At 40.4% G+C, this 19,156-nt stretch overlaps 1 protein-coding gene across 1 annotated transcript; it reads right to left on the reverse strand.

Annotated features, from left to right (window-relative positions):
* Positions 1-224: 224 nt before the first annotated feature.
* On the reverse strand, positions 225-3,376 carry LOC138883291 (uncharacterized). The gene is made up of 6 exons (XM_070163970.1): positions 3,209-3,376; positions 2,424-2,614; positions 2,183-2,294; positions 1,697-2,115; positions 585-1,152; positions 225-434 (listed from the first exon to the last, which is right to left on the reverse strand). Exons 1-6 carry the CDS (start codon positions 3,374-3,376, stop codon positions 225-227), a joined length of 1,668 nt encoding a protein of 555 aa, XP_070020071.1.
* Between the last annotated feature and the right edge of the window lie 15,780 nt (positions 3,377-19,156).

Genomic DNA, 19,156 nt, shown 5'->3' on the forward strand with positions numbered 1-19,156 from the left:
AGCCGTGCGAATGCTCTATTGCAGAAATGGGTTCCGCCATCACTGAGTATAGCTCTTAGGGTACCAAAACGTGTGAAAATGTTCTTCTTTAGAAAGCCTAGTACCCCTTTAGCATCATTGGTCGGAAGAGCCACTACTTCGACCCACTTGGAGACATAGTCAACTGTTACCAATATGTACTTGTTACCATACAAGCTGACGAATGGCCCCATGAAGTCAATTCCTCACATGTCAAAAATCTCCACCTCTTGAATTGTGGTCATTAGCATCTCGTGTCTACGATATATGTTGCCAGTTCTTTGGCATTCATCGCAGCTTTTAACCCAAGCATGGGCATCCTTGAACAGAGTAGGCCAGTACAAGCCTGACTCCAACACCTTAGCTGCTATCCGAATTCCTCCAAAGTGTCCACCATATGGTGAAGCATGGCAAGCCTGCAAAACAGAATGTTGATCTTTCTCGGGGATACACCGTTGGATCATGTTATCTACACATATTTTAAACAACAAAGGTTCATCCCAATAATAATACTGACAATCACGAAAGAACTTTTTCTTCTGTATTGAGGAGAGTTCATAAGATACAATACCACTTGCTAAATAATTAGCAATATCAACATACCATGGTGCCTCCTCCATTGTCATTGCCAGCAACTGTTCATCCGGGAATGTCTCTGTTATATCATCAACCTCTACCTTCCTTTTAGCTCCTTCCAACCTTGAGAGGTGGTCAGCTACTTGGTTCTCTGTCCCTTTTCGGTCACGTATTTCCAGATCGAATTCTTGTAACAGAAGAACCCAGTGAATCAAGCGTGACTTTGACTCCTTCTTTTCTATCAGGTACCTAATTGTTGCATGGTCAGTGTAAACAATAACTTTCGAGCCAATCAAGTATGACCTAAATTTGTCGAATGCAAAAACAACAACCAACATTTCCTTTTCCGTCACGGTGTAATTGAGTTGTGCACCGCTTAGCGTTCTGCTTGCATAGTAAATCGGGTGCATCAGTTTATCCTTTTGCTGCCCCAAGACTGCTCCTATGGCATAGTCACTTGCGTCGCACATGAGCTCAAATGGCTGCTCCCAGTTGGGTGCAACAATGATTGGTGCAGTCACTAATCGCTTCTTAAAGGAGTTTGTATAATGGGTGATCCTTGTTAAGGAGTTTGTATAATGGGTTAGCAATTTTTGAGAAATCTTTTATGAATCGCCTGTAAAACCTAGCGTGCCTAAGGAAACTTCTCACCGCCTTGACTGAAGTGGGCGGTGGTAGTTTTTCAATCACGTCAACCTTAGCATGGTCAACCTTAATTCCTTTACTGGACACTCGATGCCCCAGGACTATCCCTTCTTGTACCATAAAATGGCACTTCTCCCAGTTCAACACTAAATTTGTCTCCACACATCTTTTGAGCACTCTTCTTAAGTTGTGAAGACAGTCCTCGAATGAATCTCCCACCATGGAGAAATCATCCATAAAGACCTCCATAATATCCTCCACCATGTCTGGGAAAATGGCTAATATGCACCGTTGAAATGTTCCCAGTGCATTGCAAAGCCCAAAAGGCATTCTCCGAAAGGAGAAGATGCCATAAGGACAAGTGAAGGATGTTTTATTTCTATCTTCGGGGGCTATTGATATCTGATTGTACCCCGAATATCCATCCAAGAAACAGAAGTGCGATCGCCCGGCCAACCTGTCCAACATTTGGTCAATGAAAGGCAAGGGGAAATGGTCATTCCGGGTGGTTGTGTTCAATTTTCGGTAATCCATGCAAATCCACCATCCCGTGACTGTACGAGTTGAGATCAACTCATTGTTATCATTTTGCACAACAGTCATTCCCCCCTTTTTCGACACACATTGGACAGGGCTAACCCAATTACTATCAGAGATGGGGAAGATGATTCCCGCATCTAACCATTTGATCACTTCCTTCTTTATTACCTCTTTCATGTTTGGGTTCAGCCTTCGTTGATGTTCTCTGGAAGGTTTGTGCCCTTCTTCCAAGAGAATCTTGTGCATACAGAAGGCTGGGCTAATACCCTTTATGTCTGCCATGGTCCAACCAATGGCAGTCTTACTTTCTTGCAGTACCTGTAAGAGCTGTTCTACCTGCACATCTAGCAAACCAGATGATATAATAACAGGAAAAGTAGAATCAGGGCCTAAGAAAACGTACCTGAGGTGAGCTGGGAGCGGCTTCAGCTCCAGCTTGGGTGGTTCCTCTACTAATGGCTTTGCTGGAGGTGTAGCCCTTTTTTTCTAACTCAAGGGACTCGAGCTGAGGTTCCCTTTTCCAGAATCCTTAGCCTTCAAGTGCCATGACCCACTCAGCTAACCCTTCACCATCCATCTCTTCTAAATTTGTCAGACATGCCTTCAATAGATCTTTAGCAGTCAGGGTCACATCATCTTCTTACAGGATCACATCCATTGCCTCTACTAGAGAGCAATTAGCATATTCACTGGATCTCCTCATAGATTGCTGAACATTGAATATGACTTCTTCATCATTCAGTCTCATTTTTAATTCCCCAGTCTCACAATCGATCAGTGCTCTCCCAGTGGCCGAAAATGGCCTACCTAAAATGATAGGTATCTCCTCATCTACCTAACACTCCAGAATAACAAAGTTTGCAGGGAACACGAACTTCCCCACTTGCACCAACACATTATCAAGAATCCCAGTAGGCCTTTTTACCGTGCGGTCCGCCAGCTGCAGCAGCATCAAAGTCGGTCTAGCTCTACCAATGCCCAGTTTGGAGTATACAGCCAGAGGCATCAAATTTATGTTGGCTCCCAAATCACATAATGCCTTTGCAAAGGCATAACTCCCAATCGTGCATGGAATAGTGAAGCTACCTAGGTCTGACATTTTTTGAGCCATCGGTTTGGTCACTACTGCGCTGCAGGTCTGCGTCAGAGTCACTGTGGATAGGTCCTAAAAATCAAACTTCCGTGACATTAGGTTTTTCATCATCTTCGCATAACCTGACATCTCCCTCAAGGCATCCATCAAAGGAATATTCAACTGAATTTGACGCAACATCTCCATGAATTTCTTGTATTGATCTTCCTTCTTTTGTTTTACCAGTCTCTGAGGGAATGGTGCAGGTATCACCCTTTGTGCACTGTGTGCTGGCTTCTCTCTATTGGGGTTCTGTGGCACAAGAGGCACCACCTATTCTGCAGCTTGTTCATTTACCTTAGCCTTACCCTTTTCATCTTGACCCTGTTCAACCACCACTTCAGTCAGAGTTAATGGTTCATCTACCTCTAGTGGAATTGGAGTGGCTGGCGTAGTCTCTTTGCTGGCTTGTGCAACCTCCTGCTCTTTGTCTAAATCTCTCCCATTCCGGAGACTTACTACCATCAGCTAATTCGTGTTTTGCTCCTTGAGGTTAATATTTGTGTCCACTGGCAATGTTCCCTAGGGGCGGTTGTTTAAAGCCATAGACAACTTCCCCAACTGAGTTTCAATGTTCTTTATAGCTGAATCATGTACTGCTAACTTTTCTTGCATCTTACCATTTGTCCCAATGAGTTGCTGGAGCATCCCCCTGATCTCTACCATGTTGTTATCTTGTTGTTGAGGAGGTGGCTGATATGTCAATTGTTGTTGGTTCTGCTATGGGTAGACCTGTTGTCTCTAGTGGTATGGCACCATTTGGCCTTGAACTTACATGCCCCCAGGCTGAGGCATGTTAGATCTGTATTGCTGATTTGGTGTCGGTCTCCACTGCTGTCCTCCTTGTCTCTGACCCCCAAAGTTGTTAACATAATTCATATCTTCCCTTGCCCCTTGATTTTCACCTTCTCTGCTCCATGAACATACATAAGACTGATTAACACAGGGCGTACACAGTCCTTCATTTGTCGTGTCAACAATATGCACCTGTTTGGTACCCATCTCATCTATCTTCTTTGTCAAAATACTCATCTGAGTCATGAGTGTGGCCTGTTATCTGCATGCGAATTATTTGGGTCAAGAGGAACTGAATGCACTATGGGTGCCAGTGTTGTACCTCTAGTCATCCACCCCGAATTCTGGGATATCTTGTCAAGAAGGACTTTGCACTCGGTGAATGTCTTACTCAAAAATGCACCTCCAGCTGAAGCATCCACACTGGCCTTTAGATTGTCAGCTAACCCCATATAGAATCTCTAGCCAAGCATCTGGTCTAGAATGCCATGGTGAGGACACTTCACCAGCATCCCTTTAAATCTTTCCCAAGTTTCTTGCAAAGTCTCAGTCGGCTGCTGCTTGTGCTGCAATATTTCATCAATCTGCCTTGTAGTCTTGTTGGGCAGGTAGAACTTATTCAGGAACTGCTTTACTAATTCCTCCCAGGTGACAATGGAATTGATTGGGAGCGAATTCAGCCAAGTCCGAGCTTTCCCAGTCACAAAGAATGGGAACAGTAATAGCTTGATAGCTTCTGGGGTCACATTTGGCTGCCTTTGAGTTACACAAATTGACAAAAAAAAAATTAAATGTTGCTGAGGGTCTTCAATGTGTGACCCGGAGAACAATCCTTTATTCTGTAGCAGATGCAGCATGTTGTTGGTGATCTGGAATGTCTCCGCTTGAATTGCAGGCACAGCTATGGCAGTTGCCAGGTTGTCAGCTGTGGGTTGAGCCCAATCATAAAGTGCAGCTTCTGGCACAAGAGGTGCCACCACTCTGACGTTTGGGTCAGCTGGCTCATCCCTGATGTTTCCGTTGACGCTCTCTACGTCACCCATGTCAATTTCAAGCTGGTGTGGTTGTTGTGATTGTTGGATCCTCTTGTTGGCACGGTTCAATGCCCTGAATGTTTTCTCAGGGTCTGAAAGTCTTTCAAGCAGTTCTCCAGTCCTCGAAGAATTTCTAGGCATACACCTAAATTCTACAAGAGTTCAAACGTTAGAATTTTAATAAAAATTGTTTAACACCTTTGGAAATTGATTTGAACTAATAATTTTAACACTACTTCTAAGTTGTAATAAATAACACCGTTAGTCCCCCGGCAACGGCGCCAAAATTTGATAACGCCCAACTATGCCTTTTAAAGGACAAAGCGGTCGCTGCAAATATAATCTGATTTTAAGTCCGAAATTGAATCCTCAGGGAACTAACCTATCTATTACACTCTTCGGAAATGTTATTATCAACTCAATCAATCTTTAGATGCAAGATTTTTTATCAATAAAGATTGGGTTTTTGTTTAACTATTTCAACTACTATTAAAAATAACAGTAAGCTAAAACAAAGATAATTCAATGGTAAAAAGGTCTAGGGCAGTGATTTCCCCAATTGCTAGCTTAGGTCTTGACTCTTCTGCTATAATCTCGCCGTAATACTCTATGAGGATTAAGAGTTATGGGTTATCGTAATTATCTCTCGATCAACTACAATAATTTACTAGAGCATTCTCTCGAACTACTCTAGCTGACAAGAGTTATGCAACTCTAAAATTATCTCACCAAAGTTTTGTTATCTCTAAACCCACTTTTAAGTTCAAGTAATGAATCTCTTCAATTATCCAAAAGTGGTGTTGTTCAACAGCTATCTAACCTAATATTCTTTCTCAAGCAATATAAGGTAATTAGACACGATTAATCAAGGGCCCATTCAATTAATCACCATACAAAACGTAGTTGAACAATCATATCATAAATCCGGCTCGATTATAACAACTTGAGTCAAAACTTCAACCAACAATTGGTTCCATCAACCCTAGATAAGTATTTAGCTACTCATAACAAAATAAGAGAAAACTACTAAATTGTTCATAATGTAAAATTGCAAGAATTAAAAGGAGATAGAAAAACTCTAATGTTTGGTTGATCTTCTCACTCTTGTTCTTGCCTCCAAAAGTAGTCTAAAATCAGCTTAGCACAATCTTGGGCGAGTTTCTAAAGCATATAAGGGTTTTACAAAAGTTTTCCCGATTTTACACTTTGGTCCTCAAACTTTCCAGCAACGTGAACAGTGCACCGCGGTCGACCGCGATGAATGCTGACCTTTCTGCCTTACGTTGTTAATCTACCGCGGTCGCGGTGGCCTTCTTGCCCAGGCCATTTATGCTTCTTTGTGTTTGGGTACTTCTCGAGTGGGCGTTTTTCTTCACATTATCGCCTCCAAAATACTCCAGATTGCTTCCTCTCATATAATATTCCCTGCTAAACCAAAGAACACTATTTAGAGCATTTTGTTGGCAATTTATCTATAAAACAACAACAAAGTATGGTCATATTAAGGTGTAAATATCAACTATATAGCCTACTATCAGAAATCATAATTCTAGACTTCCTTAATCTTTTCTTCAACCTGTAGTATCTTTAGTGTTAATTCACTATTTTAATTTGTTAGTTAATTAGTTAAACACAAGAATCTTAATATCTATAAGTTAGGAACTGTTCAAGCTTGTATTGTTGGTGATAGTGAACAACTGTAGTTAAGCCTTAGTTTTCTGTGGGATTCGACTTCGGACTTGAAAACCGAATTATATTTGCAACGACCGCTTAATCCTTTTTATAAGGCATAGTTGGGCATGATCAGCTCCATTTGTGCTAAAGCTGTGTCATTTCGACTGTGCTGCTGTAACAGAATACGGAATGGAGAATGATTCCACGAGTAAACTTCAGATTCGGCTGCGAACTCTGGCTCTAACTAACCGCCATCCTACGCCAGCTGGTCAATCCTGTGGGGATGTCACTCATTTCACTCATCGCCATGCTCTCCAAGAATTCAACTCGATCGAGGGTTTGACGTACAACTTGTGCAAGTTTGAACATTGTACTGGGTACATTTGCAGTGGTTGCAATTACTTTATCGACAAGAATTGTTTCTCCATTCCATTCAAGATTCAACATATGTCTCATCCTCAACACCCTCTTAAATTTACTCGTTTCTTAGATTTTGTGCATGAGGATCTCAAATGTTCGGGATGCCTTGCTGATTTCAAAGATCGTGGCAGGGCGTACTATTGCGCCCCGTGTAAATTTATTATTAATCGTCATTGTGCTGGAGCTCCCAAGACCTTGACCTTGGCGGATAATGTATCTTACGCGCTCTTCTTTTCATTCCCTTTCAAACACGAGAATGCAGAGATCAAGTGCAACTTTTGTTCCGGGACAGTGTTGATTAAAGACGGATTGTTATACTATAATCTGGAGCGTGATGAAGCTTTTCACGTTTTTTGTGCCCTCAACAAAGAATCCGGATTTGATCAGGACAAGTTGGACATGTTAGCTATTCACGCTTAAAGGAAATGAAGATAGTTTGATTTAACAGAAGTACATCCTAAGCAAAACCTATGTTTGTCCAAGTTGCACTATGTGTCTCTCTGAATCCGTCCGCCTTGCTAGCTTGTCCAACAAATCTTATTGCCCTTTTCTTGATCGTTTTTTTTTTGGTAGTGTTATAAGATGTTTGTTTGTTTATCTCTTTTTCTGTCTTTTTTGTTTCCAGCTGGTGTGCGCATCTGCTGTTTAATTGGTTTTAGTTATAGTGTTTGTGTTTGTTTTAGTTTTTCTTCTTTTCTTGATTTCTGTCTTCAACGGAAATAGTAGTTTTTGATCGACATCAACAAAATAGACTTTGTATCTATCTTTGAACCATTCATAAGCAGTGCGAAGATTGAGGGGTATATGAAATTTCTTGGATTTCAAAACTGCCTTGCTAATACTAATGGCCAAATTTGGTCTTTTTGGAGACAAAATTGCCAAGCTACTGTAATCACTAATGAGGAACAACAAATGACTTTGAAACTAAAGATTGATAAGGTGGATAAAGAGCTTTTTATGTCAGTAGTATATGCTAAATGCGCGTCTACTGAGAGGAAAGAGCTATGGGATAGTTTGGAGGACACATATAATACCATTAATGGACCTTGGTGCATTGGTGGAGACTTCAATAGTATTATGGAACCTGATGAGAAATTAGAAGGAAAACCTCATAGAATCCAAAGAAGTTTTGACTTCACAAGCTGTATGGAGAATTGTGAAGTAACTAATCTTGGCTACTTCGGATCCAAATTTACTTGGTGCAATAATAAAAGACAGAGAAAGAGGATTTGGAAGAGACTTGATAGGATTTTCATCAATGATGCTTGGGCACAACAATTTCAAACCAATAATATTAGGCACCTAACAAGAACTGGTTTTGATCATAGGCCATTATTGATGAAATCTTATAGTAATATGAGCAGCAATGTGAGCTATTTCAGGTTTCTTGGTTTCTGGATACATCAGCCGGGATTCAAAGAAATAGTGAAAGATGTCTGGGATACCAGTATTAAAGGAAATTCAATGTGGAGACTCCAACAAAAGTTGAAGATGCTAAGCAAAAAGGCTAACTCAGTGGTCAAGAGAAGTTGTCGGAAATGTGTATGAACAGGTATCAAAATGGGAGGCTTAAATGCAACAGGTAGAAGAGATGGATCAGGTGCAAAACACTGAGCAAAGCAGATAAGAGATGAATAAATGTCATGCTGAATATGTTAGATGGATAGGTATGCAAGAGCCCTTATTAAAACAGCAGTCCCAAATCAAATGGTTTGAAGAGGGAGACTGTAATAGTTAGTACTTTCATAGTGTCATAAGAGATAAGAGAAAGAGACTACAAATACATAGAGTCAAGAATCACAAGAGTAAATGGGTGAAAAGTGATGAGAAAATTAGCAAAGCTGGAGTTAGACATTTTGAAAAGCTCTTCAACCTACCACAGACTGAGTTAAATTTGGATTGCTTAGATTGCATATCCAGCTGTGTGTCCGAGGATGAGAATGAAATTCTTACATCCATCCCCCAAGAAGAAGAGATCAGAGAAGCAGTGTTCAATATGAGCGCCTCTAGAGGATCCATTGTCACCTTCCTTGTTCATCATTGGATCTGAGGTGTTGTCCAGACTTCTTAACAACCTTAACCACAATGAAAACTTTACTTCCTTCTCCATGAATGTAAATGGCCCTCAAATTAACTATCTGGCTTATGCAGATGATGTGATTATTTTCATCGGGGGAAATACTAAGTCCATCAAACTAGTGATGAAGCTGATCAAGACATATGAGAGGGCCTCAGGCCAAAAGGTGAATGCCGACAAAAGTCTTTTCATCACTGCTCTGAAAATCAGAGCTGGGAGAATTAACAGAATGAGGAAGAAAACGGGTTTTATGTATAAGCAATTCCCCTTTGCATATTTGGGATGTCCTATATATGTAGGAAGGAAGAAAATTTGTTACTTTGATGATATAGTAGCAAAAGTAGTGAGGAAGCTGGCTGGATGGCAAGGTAAGATGTTGTCATATGGGGGTAGGATTACTCTGATCAAGAATGTTCTGCAATCGTTACCAATTTATACCTTATCTGCCATGTCCCCTCCAAAAGGAACTCTAACACTCATCGAAAAACATTTCTCTAGATTCCTATGGGGAACAACAAGAGACAAGAACAATTATCACTGGTGTTCCTGGAAAAACTTGTGTGTACCGAAGGATGAGGGAGAAATTGGTGTCAGAAGTATGGAAGAAATCAATGAAGTGTGCAGCATGAAGAGATGGTGGAGGTTTAGGACCAAACCATCTCTATGGGCAGATTTCACCAAAGCCAAATATTGTATCAGGGCTCATCCCGTGACCAAAAAGTGGGCAGCCGGAAATTCTCACTCATGGAAAAGTCTATTACAAAGTATAGCGAAAGCTGAAAATAACATTAGGTGGAAGGTTAATTCAGGAGAATGCAGTTTCTGGTGGGACAATTGGACCTATAGAGGAGCTCTGGCAGCAAGGTATCCAAGCAATGGTGGATCATCAAAACTCATGGTAAAAGAGTTCTTCAGTGGGGAGGATTGGAATTGAGAAAAACTAAGAAGACTTCTACCTGAAGAGGAGGTCATTCATATTACAAGCATTAAAATAGGGAGACAAGATCAACAAGACTATGCTATCTGAAATGACACTGAAGATGGAATGTTTTCGAACAAATCAGCTTGGCAATTGATTAGAATGCAGAAACCAAAGAATTCTTTCATCAACAAAATTTGGCATAAGAATGTCCCTTTCAAGATTTCCTTTTTGAGCTGGAGGTTAATTAAGTGAAGGCTACCATTTGATGATATCATTAGCAGATTTGGAAACCAGATGGTTTCTAAGTGTGCATGTTGCACTTCACCCAAATGTGAAACATTACAACATGTTTTCTTTGAAGGGGAAGCTGCAAATCATATCTGGAAGTACTTTGGTACATCACTTGGGATGCAATTGCAAACTGATTCTATCAATGGTGTTCTCAAACAGTGGTGGCAAAGGAAACCAAGTAATTTGGTGCATAAATTGATATTGCAAATTACTGCTATAACTATATGTTGGGAGTTGTGGAAAATGAGTACTACTTGCAAGTATGGTAACAAAAAAAGTTCCATCACAGGAACATGTAATATCAGGTAGTGTGGAACATTAAGGCTGTGATTAATAGAACCTTCCCAAACATACAACTACCACCACATTGGCATCAAATTTGTGACATTGTGGAGAGGTTGAGACCAATTCCGATTTGGAAACAAGTACAGTGGTGCACACCCGAGACTGGTAGAATTAAGATAAACACAGATGGGAGCTACATTAAGGCAACTGGTAATGCTGGTATTGGAGGAATTGCGAGGGACGTAAATGGTAATTTTATTGTGGCCTTCTCGATTCCGATAAGGTGTAAGAGTAACAACTTTGCTGAAGCCATAGCTGCTAAGTTTGGAGTAGAGTGGTGTATCCAAAATGGTTATAAAAATATTGACTTGGAGATGGATTCGTTGTTGATTGTTGAGATGCTAAGAAAAAGGTCCACCAAGAACAATAAATTGAAGATGGTGATTGAAGAGATTGTACAGAGCCTTGAATTAATCAATGTATATGTCATGCACTGTTTAAGGGAAGCTAACCAGGTAGCGAACTCCTTGGCAAAAATGGCCACTTCACAGAATGATGATATTGTCTACCTCTCCTATCATCAATTGCCCAATGTTGCAAAAGGCCCTTTTCTACTAGATAAGTGGCAAATGCCTAGTATTAGGATTAGGTATGACAAAGCTAATTTTTTTGTTAGTTAAGTTGTATTAGAAAGAGAAGGGAGATGTCCATACGATCCCTTCTCTACATATTGTTGTGATGGTGCAATAGCAGTCTATCTTGTTGTACTCTGAGCTAAGGCATAGCCCCCCTCATTTTGTATCGCAGCAATATATCACAGCCCAGATTCATGCTGGGAAAGCTTTATTTAAAAAAAAAGATATAGTAGTTTTTACCATGAGCAACAACAGACAGGAGAAACAGGGAATGGACAAGGGGTGCTTAATAACTGAAGAAGTTTGTTATTTTTGTAGTATCCAGCTCTCTGTCCCAAAATATTGTTCTATAAAGAATTACTCAAATTATACTCTACAAAAGAAATTCATTTTGCAAATTGATTCAAGTTTATTGTACCCATCCATCTCTATAATCTGAAATAGAAAAAATAACGAATAAAGAGCTTCCATATATATAGGATGTTAACGAGGACGAAAACAAGAAGGGTGGAATCCTCCTATTTTTTGGGTGAAAATCCTGAACAAACTCACTAGAATAAATTTAGAGTCCAAGTTGTCTTGTACTACTATTTCCTTATATATTATTTAATAAATATTAAAAGTGAAAATAATTGAGAATATTGGTTAAACTCATGTACGTTCAAACTACAGAGGTTTCCGTGTATATCTTTTAATTAGTGTTCGTGTGAAGGGAGGACACCGAGAGGTCTCTCTTTGTCTAAATCTTCTTCTAACTTTTGAGTTTTGACAAAGCTTAGAGATATATATTGCTGGCAATAAACCGCTGGATATGAATGAAAACGAAACTCAAGTAAAAGTTGGACCTAAAAATCGAAGAATAATGACGAATTTACTAGGAGCTGCTTTTGTTGATGATGCCTCAGATCCTCCTCCTCCTCCTCGTGGGGTGACTTGAATCACTTCAGCCATCGTCATCCATTGCTGCGATTACGCCTTGGGGAAAGTGAAGGAATCAAATGCAACTTTTGTGATATCATCATCTCTGGTCGGGCTTTTGCTTGCGAGCATTGTGATTATTACCTTCATGAGGTGTGTAGTAAGTTTCCTAGAGAAATTCGCCATGATTTTCACCCCGGTTATGACCACACTCTTGTTCTTAGGCCCTTTAAATCCACCGCCCACGAGCAGTTTCATTGCGCTGCTTGTGGCTATGGTGATGATTCTGATGATTCCCTGTTTCAGTCATACTATTGCTGCGAGTCGTGCAATTTCAATCTTCATGTCGAATATGCTTCTATACCCATAACCTTGTCCCGAAAAGTGAAATACCAACTTCACCTGTTCCTTTCCTTTCCAATAACCAGTGAGGCTGCTGCTCTCTCTTGCTCAATTTGTTCTAAAGCAGTTCCTACGTCGGGTTACTGGGTATTTTACAACCATGATCATGATTACTTGTGTCACTTCGACTGTGCTGCTGTAGCCGAATATGGAGTGGAGAAAGATTCCATGGGAAAACTTCAAAACCGGGTGCAAACTCTGGCGATCACGAATCGTCCTCCTGCTCGTCGAAGTCAGCCATGTGGGGGCGTCACACATTTCAGTCACCGCCATGCTCTCTTGGAATATAACCCGGACAAGCCCCTGAGTTGCAGCTGTTGAAGTTTGGCAAAATGCCAAAGTCCCACATTGGTTGGGAGTTAAGTTTGGGGGGATTTTTCCCCTATAAAAGAAGGTCTAATGTTTAGGATTGAAACACACCTCTCATTTGCCTTCTCATCTGTTTAAGGCATTTGTATCTTCTCTCTTTAGTATTATTTCACTTGTATTTTTGGAGTGAAATAAAATATTGGTTGTGTCCGAGGAGTAGGCAAAATTAGCCGAACCTCGTAAATTCTGGTGTTCCCTTTATTATTGCTTTATTGTCTTATTTATTATTTGGTGGCTGTCATAATTTTTGGTATAGTAGTTGTGACTTATTCACACTATATACATTTGGCTTCCGCAACAATTGGTATCAGAGCCAAGGTACTGTCTAAGTATGCTCTGTGGTTGCAGCATAGTCTGATCTTCCACATCAGAAAAGATTTATCTTGGTAACTGAGTCAAGGTTCTGTCTGAGTATGCTCTGTGGTTGCAGCTTAGTCTGATCTTCCACACCAGAAAGGAAATAATCTTGATTTGTGTCGTCAGCTATTAAATAATATTTGTGTCAAAGATGGGAGACAATAAACAAGAAGAATCTACATCAAGTGTCAACAATACGTCATCATTGGCATCTTCGCTTATGACAAGAATTGTGTCAAATGCGAAATTTGCGGTCGAAATATTTGACGGGTCCGGACATTTTGGGATGTGGCAAGGCGAGGTTCTAGATGTCCTTTTTCAACAAGGGCTAGATCTGGCCATTGAAGAAAAGAAACCAGATGTTATTGGAGAAGAAGATTGGAGAATTATCAACCGTGTTGCTTGCGGTACCATTCGATCCTACCTTGCTAGAGAGCAGAAATATCCATACACAAAGGAAACTTCTGCAAGTAAATTATGGAAAGCACTGGAGGATAAATTTTTGAAGAAAAACAGTCAAAATAAATTGTACATGAAGAAGAGACTGTTTCACTTCACCTATGTTCCTGGTACCACGATGAATGAACATATCACCAGTTTCAATAAGTTGGTCACAGATTTGCAAAATATGGATACAACTTATGATGATGGTGACTTGGCCTTAATGTTGTTGGCGTCACTTCCTGATGAGTACGAGCACCTTGAAACTACTCTACTCCATGGAAATGACGAAATTTCTCTCAGAGAAGTTTGTTCAGCTTTGTACAGCTATGAACAAAGAAAGCGAGAAAAACAGAAGGGCGGAGAAGGAGAAGCACTGTTTGTGAGGGGTCGTCCTCAAAATCAAACGAGGACAAAGAAGGGAAGATCCAAGTCAAGATCCAGACCCAGCAAAGATGAATGTGCCTTTTGTCGAGAAAAAGGGCACTGGAAGAAAGACTGTCCGAAGTTGAAGAATAAGGCCAAACATAACAATGGAAAGGCTATTATGGATTCAAATGTAGCTGATTGTGATGATTCAGACTTCTCATTAGTTACAACAGAGTCATCAACATCATCAGACATATGGTTGATGGACTCGGCTTGTAGCTATCATATGTGTCCCAACAGGGACTGGTTCGTGGAATTTCAAGAAGGAGAATATGGAGTCATCCACACAGCGGATAACAACCCTCTTACCTCATATGGCATTGGTTCAATACGATTAAGGAACCATGATGGAATGATCAGAACATTGATAGATGTTCGATATGTACCGGATTTGAAGAAGAATCTCATCTCTGTGGGAGCCCTAGAATCAAAAGGGTTCAAAATCATTGCAGAAAATGGAGTGATGAGAGTATGCTCCGGTGCACTAGTGGTAATGAAGGCTAATCGGAAGAATAATAATATGTACCGCTATCGTGGCAGTACAGTTATTGGGACAGCGACAGTGACATCCAGTGACGACAAAGAGGCAGAAGCAACCAAGCTATGGCACATGCGCTTGGGACATGCTGGAGGAAAATCCTTGAAAACTCTATCAGATCAAGGATTGTTAAAAGGAGTAAAGGCTTGCAACTTGGAGTTTTGTGAGCATTGTGTCAAAGGGAAACAGACAAGGGTTAAATTTGGTACAGCGATCCATAATACTAAAGGCATTTTGGATTATGTACACTCTGATGTTTGGGGTCCTTCCAAAACACCTTCATTGGGTGGGAAGCACTATTTTGTAACCTTTGTTGATGATTTTTCTCGAAGAGTGTGGGTGTATACAATGAAAAACAAAGATGAAGTGCTGGGAATTTTTCTCAAATGGAAGACGATGGTGGAGAATCAAACAGGCAGGAGGATCAAGTGTATTCGCACAGACAATGGAGGTGAATACAAAAATGATCATTTCAATAAGGTCTGTGAAAATGATGGCATCGTCCGACACTTCACTGTTAGACATACACCACAACAGAATGGAGTGGCAGAACGTATGAACCGGACCTTGCTGGAGAAGGTACGGTGTATGTTGTCCAATGCTGGCTTGGGCAAAGAATTTTGGGCTGAGGCAATTACATATGCATGCCACCTCATTAATCGTCTACCATCTGCTGCTATTGATGGCAAAACACCATTTGAAAAATGGTACGGAAAACCTGCTGTAGATTATAACTCTTTGCACGTGTTTGGCTCAACTGCATATTATCATGTGACGGAGTCAAAATTGGATCCAAGGGCAAAGAAGGCTATTTTTATGGGAATTACTTCTGGAGTCAAAGGATATCGCTTATGGTGTCCTATGACAAAGAAAGTAATATTCAGCAGGGATGTTACCTTCGATGAATCTGCTATGGTAAATAAGGTAACAGAAGATACCAAACAAAATAAAGGTGCTTCTAAGCAGGTGGAGTTTGAGGGAAAATTTATTTTTCCTACACAAGAAGCAGAGGAGGAAACAAATGAAGATTACCCTCTGGAAGGAGAGCCAGTAGAGGAGATTCCAACTCAGGAACCTCAACAACAACTTGAATCAATAGCAACCAGCAGGCCAAAAAGAACAATAACGAAACCTGTTCGTCTCATAGAGACGGTTGCTTGTGCAACCTCAATTGTAGCTGATGATGTTCCTACTACTTATAAAGACGCTGTCCAAAGTTCAGAAGAAGATAAGTGGAGGATTGCCATGAATGATGAAATACAGTCCCTTCATCAGAATCATACATGGAGATTGGCCAATCTCCCGAAGGGAAAGAAAGCAATTGGGTGCAAATGGGTATTTGCAAAGAAAGAAGGATTTCCTAACCAAGTAAATGTTGCTTTTGACTGCAAAGTGGTTAGGAAATCCTTCTTTCTTTGCAAATACCCATTTGCACCCAATTGCTTTCTTTCCCTTCGGGAGATTGGTCAATCTCCATGTATGATTCTGATGAAGGGACTGTATTTCATCATTCATGGCAATCCTCCACTTATCTTCTTCTGAACTTTGGACAACATCTTTATAAGTGGTAGGAACATCATCAGCTACAATTGAGGTTGCACAAGCAACAGTCTCTATGAGACGAACAGGTTTCGTTATTGTTCTTTTGGCCTGCTGGTTGCTATTGATTCAAGTTGTTGTTGAGGTTCCTGAGTTGGAATCTCCTCTACTGGCTCTCCTTCCAGAGGGTAATCTTCATTTGTTTCCTCCGTTGCTTCTTGTGTAGGAAAAATAAATTTCCCTCAAACTCCACCTGCTTAGAAGCACCTTTATTTTGTTTGGTATCTTCTGTTACCTTATTTACCATAGCAGATTCATCAAAGGTAACATCCCTGCTGAATATTACTTTCTTTGTCATAGGACACCATAAGCGATATCCTTTGACTCCAGAAGTAATTCCCATAAAAATAGCCTTCTTTGCCCTTGGATCCAATTTTGACTCCGTCACATGATAATATGCAGTTGAGCCAAACACGTGCAAAGAGTTATAATCTACAGCAGGTTTTCCGTACCATTTTTCAAATGGTGTCTTGCCATCAATAGCAGCAGATGGTAGACGATTAATGAGGTGGCATGCATATGTAATTGCCTCAGCCCAAAATTCTTTGCCCAAGCCAGCATTGGACAACATACACCGTACCTTCTCCAGCAAGGTCCGGTTCATACGTTCTGCCACTCCATTTTGTTGTGGTGTATGTCTAACAGTGAAGTGTCGGACGATGCCATCATTTTCACAGACCTTATTGAAATGATCATTTTTGTATTCACCTCCATTGTTTGTGCGAATACACTTGATCCTCTTGCCTGTTTGATTCTCCACCATCGTCTTCCATTTGAGAAAAATTCCCAACACTTCATCTTTGCTCTTCATTGTATACACCCATACTCTTCGAGAAAAATCATCAACAAAGGTTACAAAATAGTGCTTCCCACCCAATGAAGGTGTTTTGGAAGGACCCCAAACATCTGAGTGTACATAATCCAAAATGCCTTTAGTATTATGGATCGCTGTACCAAATTTAACCCTTGTCTGTTTCCCTTTAACACAATGCTCACAAAACTCCAAGTTGCAAGCCTTTACTCCTTTTAACAATCCTTGATCTGATAGAGTTTTCAAGGATTTTCCTCCAGCATGTCCCAAGCGCATGTGCCATAGCTTGGTTGCTTCTGCTTCTTTGTCATCACTGGATGTCACTGTCGCTGTCCCAATAACTGTACTGCCACGATAGCGGTACATATTATTATTCTTCCGATTAGCCTTCATTACCACTAGTGCACCGGAGCATACTCTCATCACTCCATTTTCTGCAATGATTTTGAACCCTTTTGATTCTAGGGCTCCCACAGAGATGAGATTCTTCTTCAAATCCGGTACATATCGAACATCTATCAATGTTCTGATCATTCCATCATGGTTCCTTAATCGTATTGAACCAATGCCATATGAGGTAAGAGGGCTGTTATCCGCTGTGTGGACGACTCCATATTCTCCTTCTTGAAATTCCACGAACCAGTCCCTGTTGGGACACATATGATAGCTACAAGCCGAGTCCATCAACCATATGTCTGATGATGTTGATGACTCTGTTGTAACTAATGAGAAGTCTGAATCATCACAATCAGCTACATTTGAATCCATAATAGCCTTTCCATTGTTATGTTTGGCCTTATTCTTCAACTTCGGACAGTCTTTCTTCCAGTGCCCTTTTTCTCGACAAAAGGCACATTCATCTTTGCTGGGTCTGGATCTTGACTTGGATCTTCCCTTCTTTGTCCTCGTTTGATTTTGAGGACGACCCCTCACAAACAGTGCTTCTCCTTCTCCGCCCTTCTGTTTTTCTCGCTTTCTTTGTTCATAGCTGTACAAAGCCGAACAAACTTCTCTGAGAGAAATTTCGTCATTTCCATGGAGTAGAGTAGTTTCAAGGTGCTCGTACTCATCAGGAAGTGACGCCAACAACATTAAGGCCAAGTCACCATCATCATAAGTTGTATCCATATTTTGCAAATCTGTGACCAACTTATTGAAACTGGTGATATGTTCATTCATCGTGGTACCAGGAACATAGGTGAAGTGAAACAGTCTCTTCTTCATGTACAATTTATTTTGACTGTTTTTCTTCAAAAATTTATCCTCCAGTGCTTTCCATAATTTACTTGCAGAAGTTTCCTTTGTGTATGGATATTTCTGCTCTCTAGCAAGGTAGGATCGAATGGTACCGCAAGCAACACGGTTGATAATTCTCCAATCTTCTTCTCCAATAACATCTGGTTTCTTTTCTTCAATGGCCAGATCTAGCCCTTGTTGAAAAAGGACATCTAGAACCTCGCCTTGCCACATCCCAAAATGTCCGGACCCGTCAAATATTTCGACCGCAAATTTCGCATTTGACACAATTCTTGTCATAAGCGAAGATGCCAATGATGACGTATTGTTGACACTTGATGTAGATTCTTCTTGTTTATTGTCTCCCATCTTTGACACAAATATTATTTAATAGCTGACGACACAAATCAAGATTATTTCCTTTCTGGTGTGGAAGATCAGACTAAGCTGCAACCACAGAGCATACTCAGACAGAACCTTGACTCAGTTACCAAGATAAATCTTTTCTGATGTGGAAGATCAGACTATGCTGCAACCACAGAGCATACTTAGACAGTACCTTGGCTCTGATACCAATTGTTGCGGAAGCCAAATGTATATAGTGTGAATAAGTCACAACTACTATACCAAAAATTATGACAGCCACCAAATAATAAATAAGACAATAAAGCAACAATAAAGGGAACACCAGAATTTACGAGGTTCGGCTAATTTTGCCTACTCCTCGGACACAACCAATATTTTATTTCACTCCAAAAATACAAGTGAAATAATACTAAAGAGAGAAGATACAAATGCCTTAAACAGATGAGAAGGCAAATGAGAGGTGTATTTAAATCCTAAACATTAAGCCTTCTTTTATAGGGGGAAAATTCCCCCAAAACTTAAGATCTCACCGATGTGGGACAAAAATTTGCCAAATTGAACAGTGTGCACATCTGCTGTTTAATTGGTTTTAGTTAATTGTGTTTGTGTTTGTTTTAGTAAACTTCACGAACTGTATAGACACAAA

This window comes from Nicotiana sylvestris, chromosome 12, assembly GCF_000393655.2.
Source record: "Nicotiana sylvestris chromosome 12, ASM39365v2, whole genome shotgun sequence".
Classification (NCBI taxonomy): domain Eukaryota; kingdom Viridiplantae; phylum Streptophyta; class Magnoliopsida; order Solanales; family Solanaceae; genus Nicotiana; species Nicotiana sylvestris.

Excerpts from the sequence above, each read along its gene's own strand:
- LOC138883291 (XM_070163970.1), bottom strand. The coding sequence starts at position 3,376 with ATGGTAGTAAGTCTCCGGAATGGGAGAGATTTAGACAAAGAGCAGGAG. Across the intron at positions 2,615-3,208 it reads ATGAAAAGGGTAAGGCTAAG|GTAGATGAGGAGATACCTAT; the intron begins GTAAATGAACAA and ends CTGGAGTGTTAG. Across the intron at positions 1,153-1,696 it reads ATTGACCAAATGTTGGACAG|GATCACCCATTATACAAACT; the intron begins GTTGGCCGGGCG and ends CTCCTTAACAAG.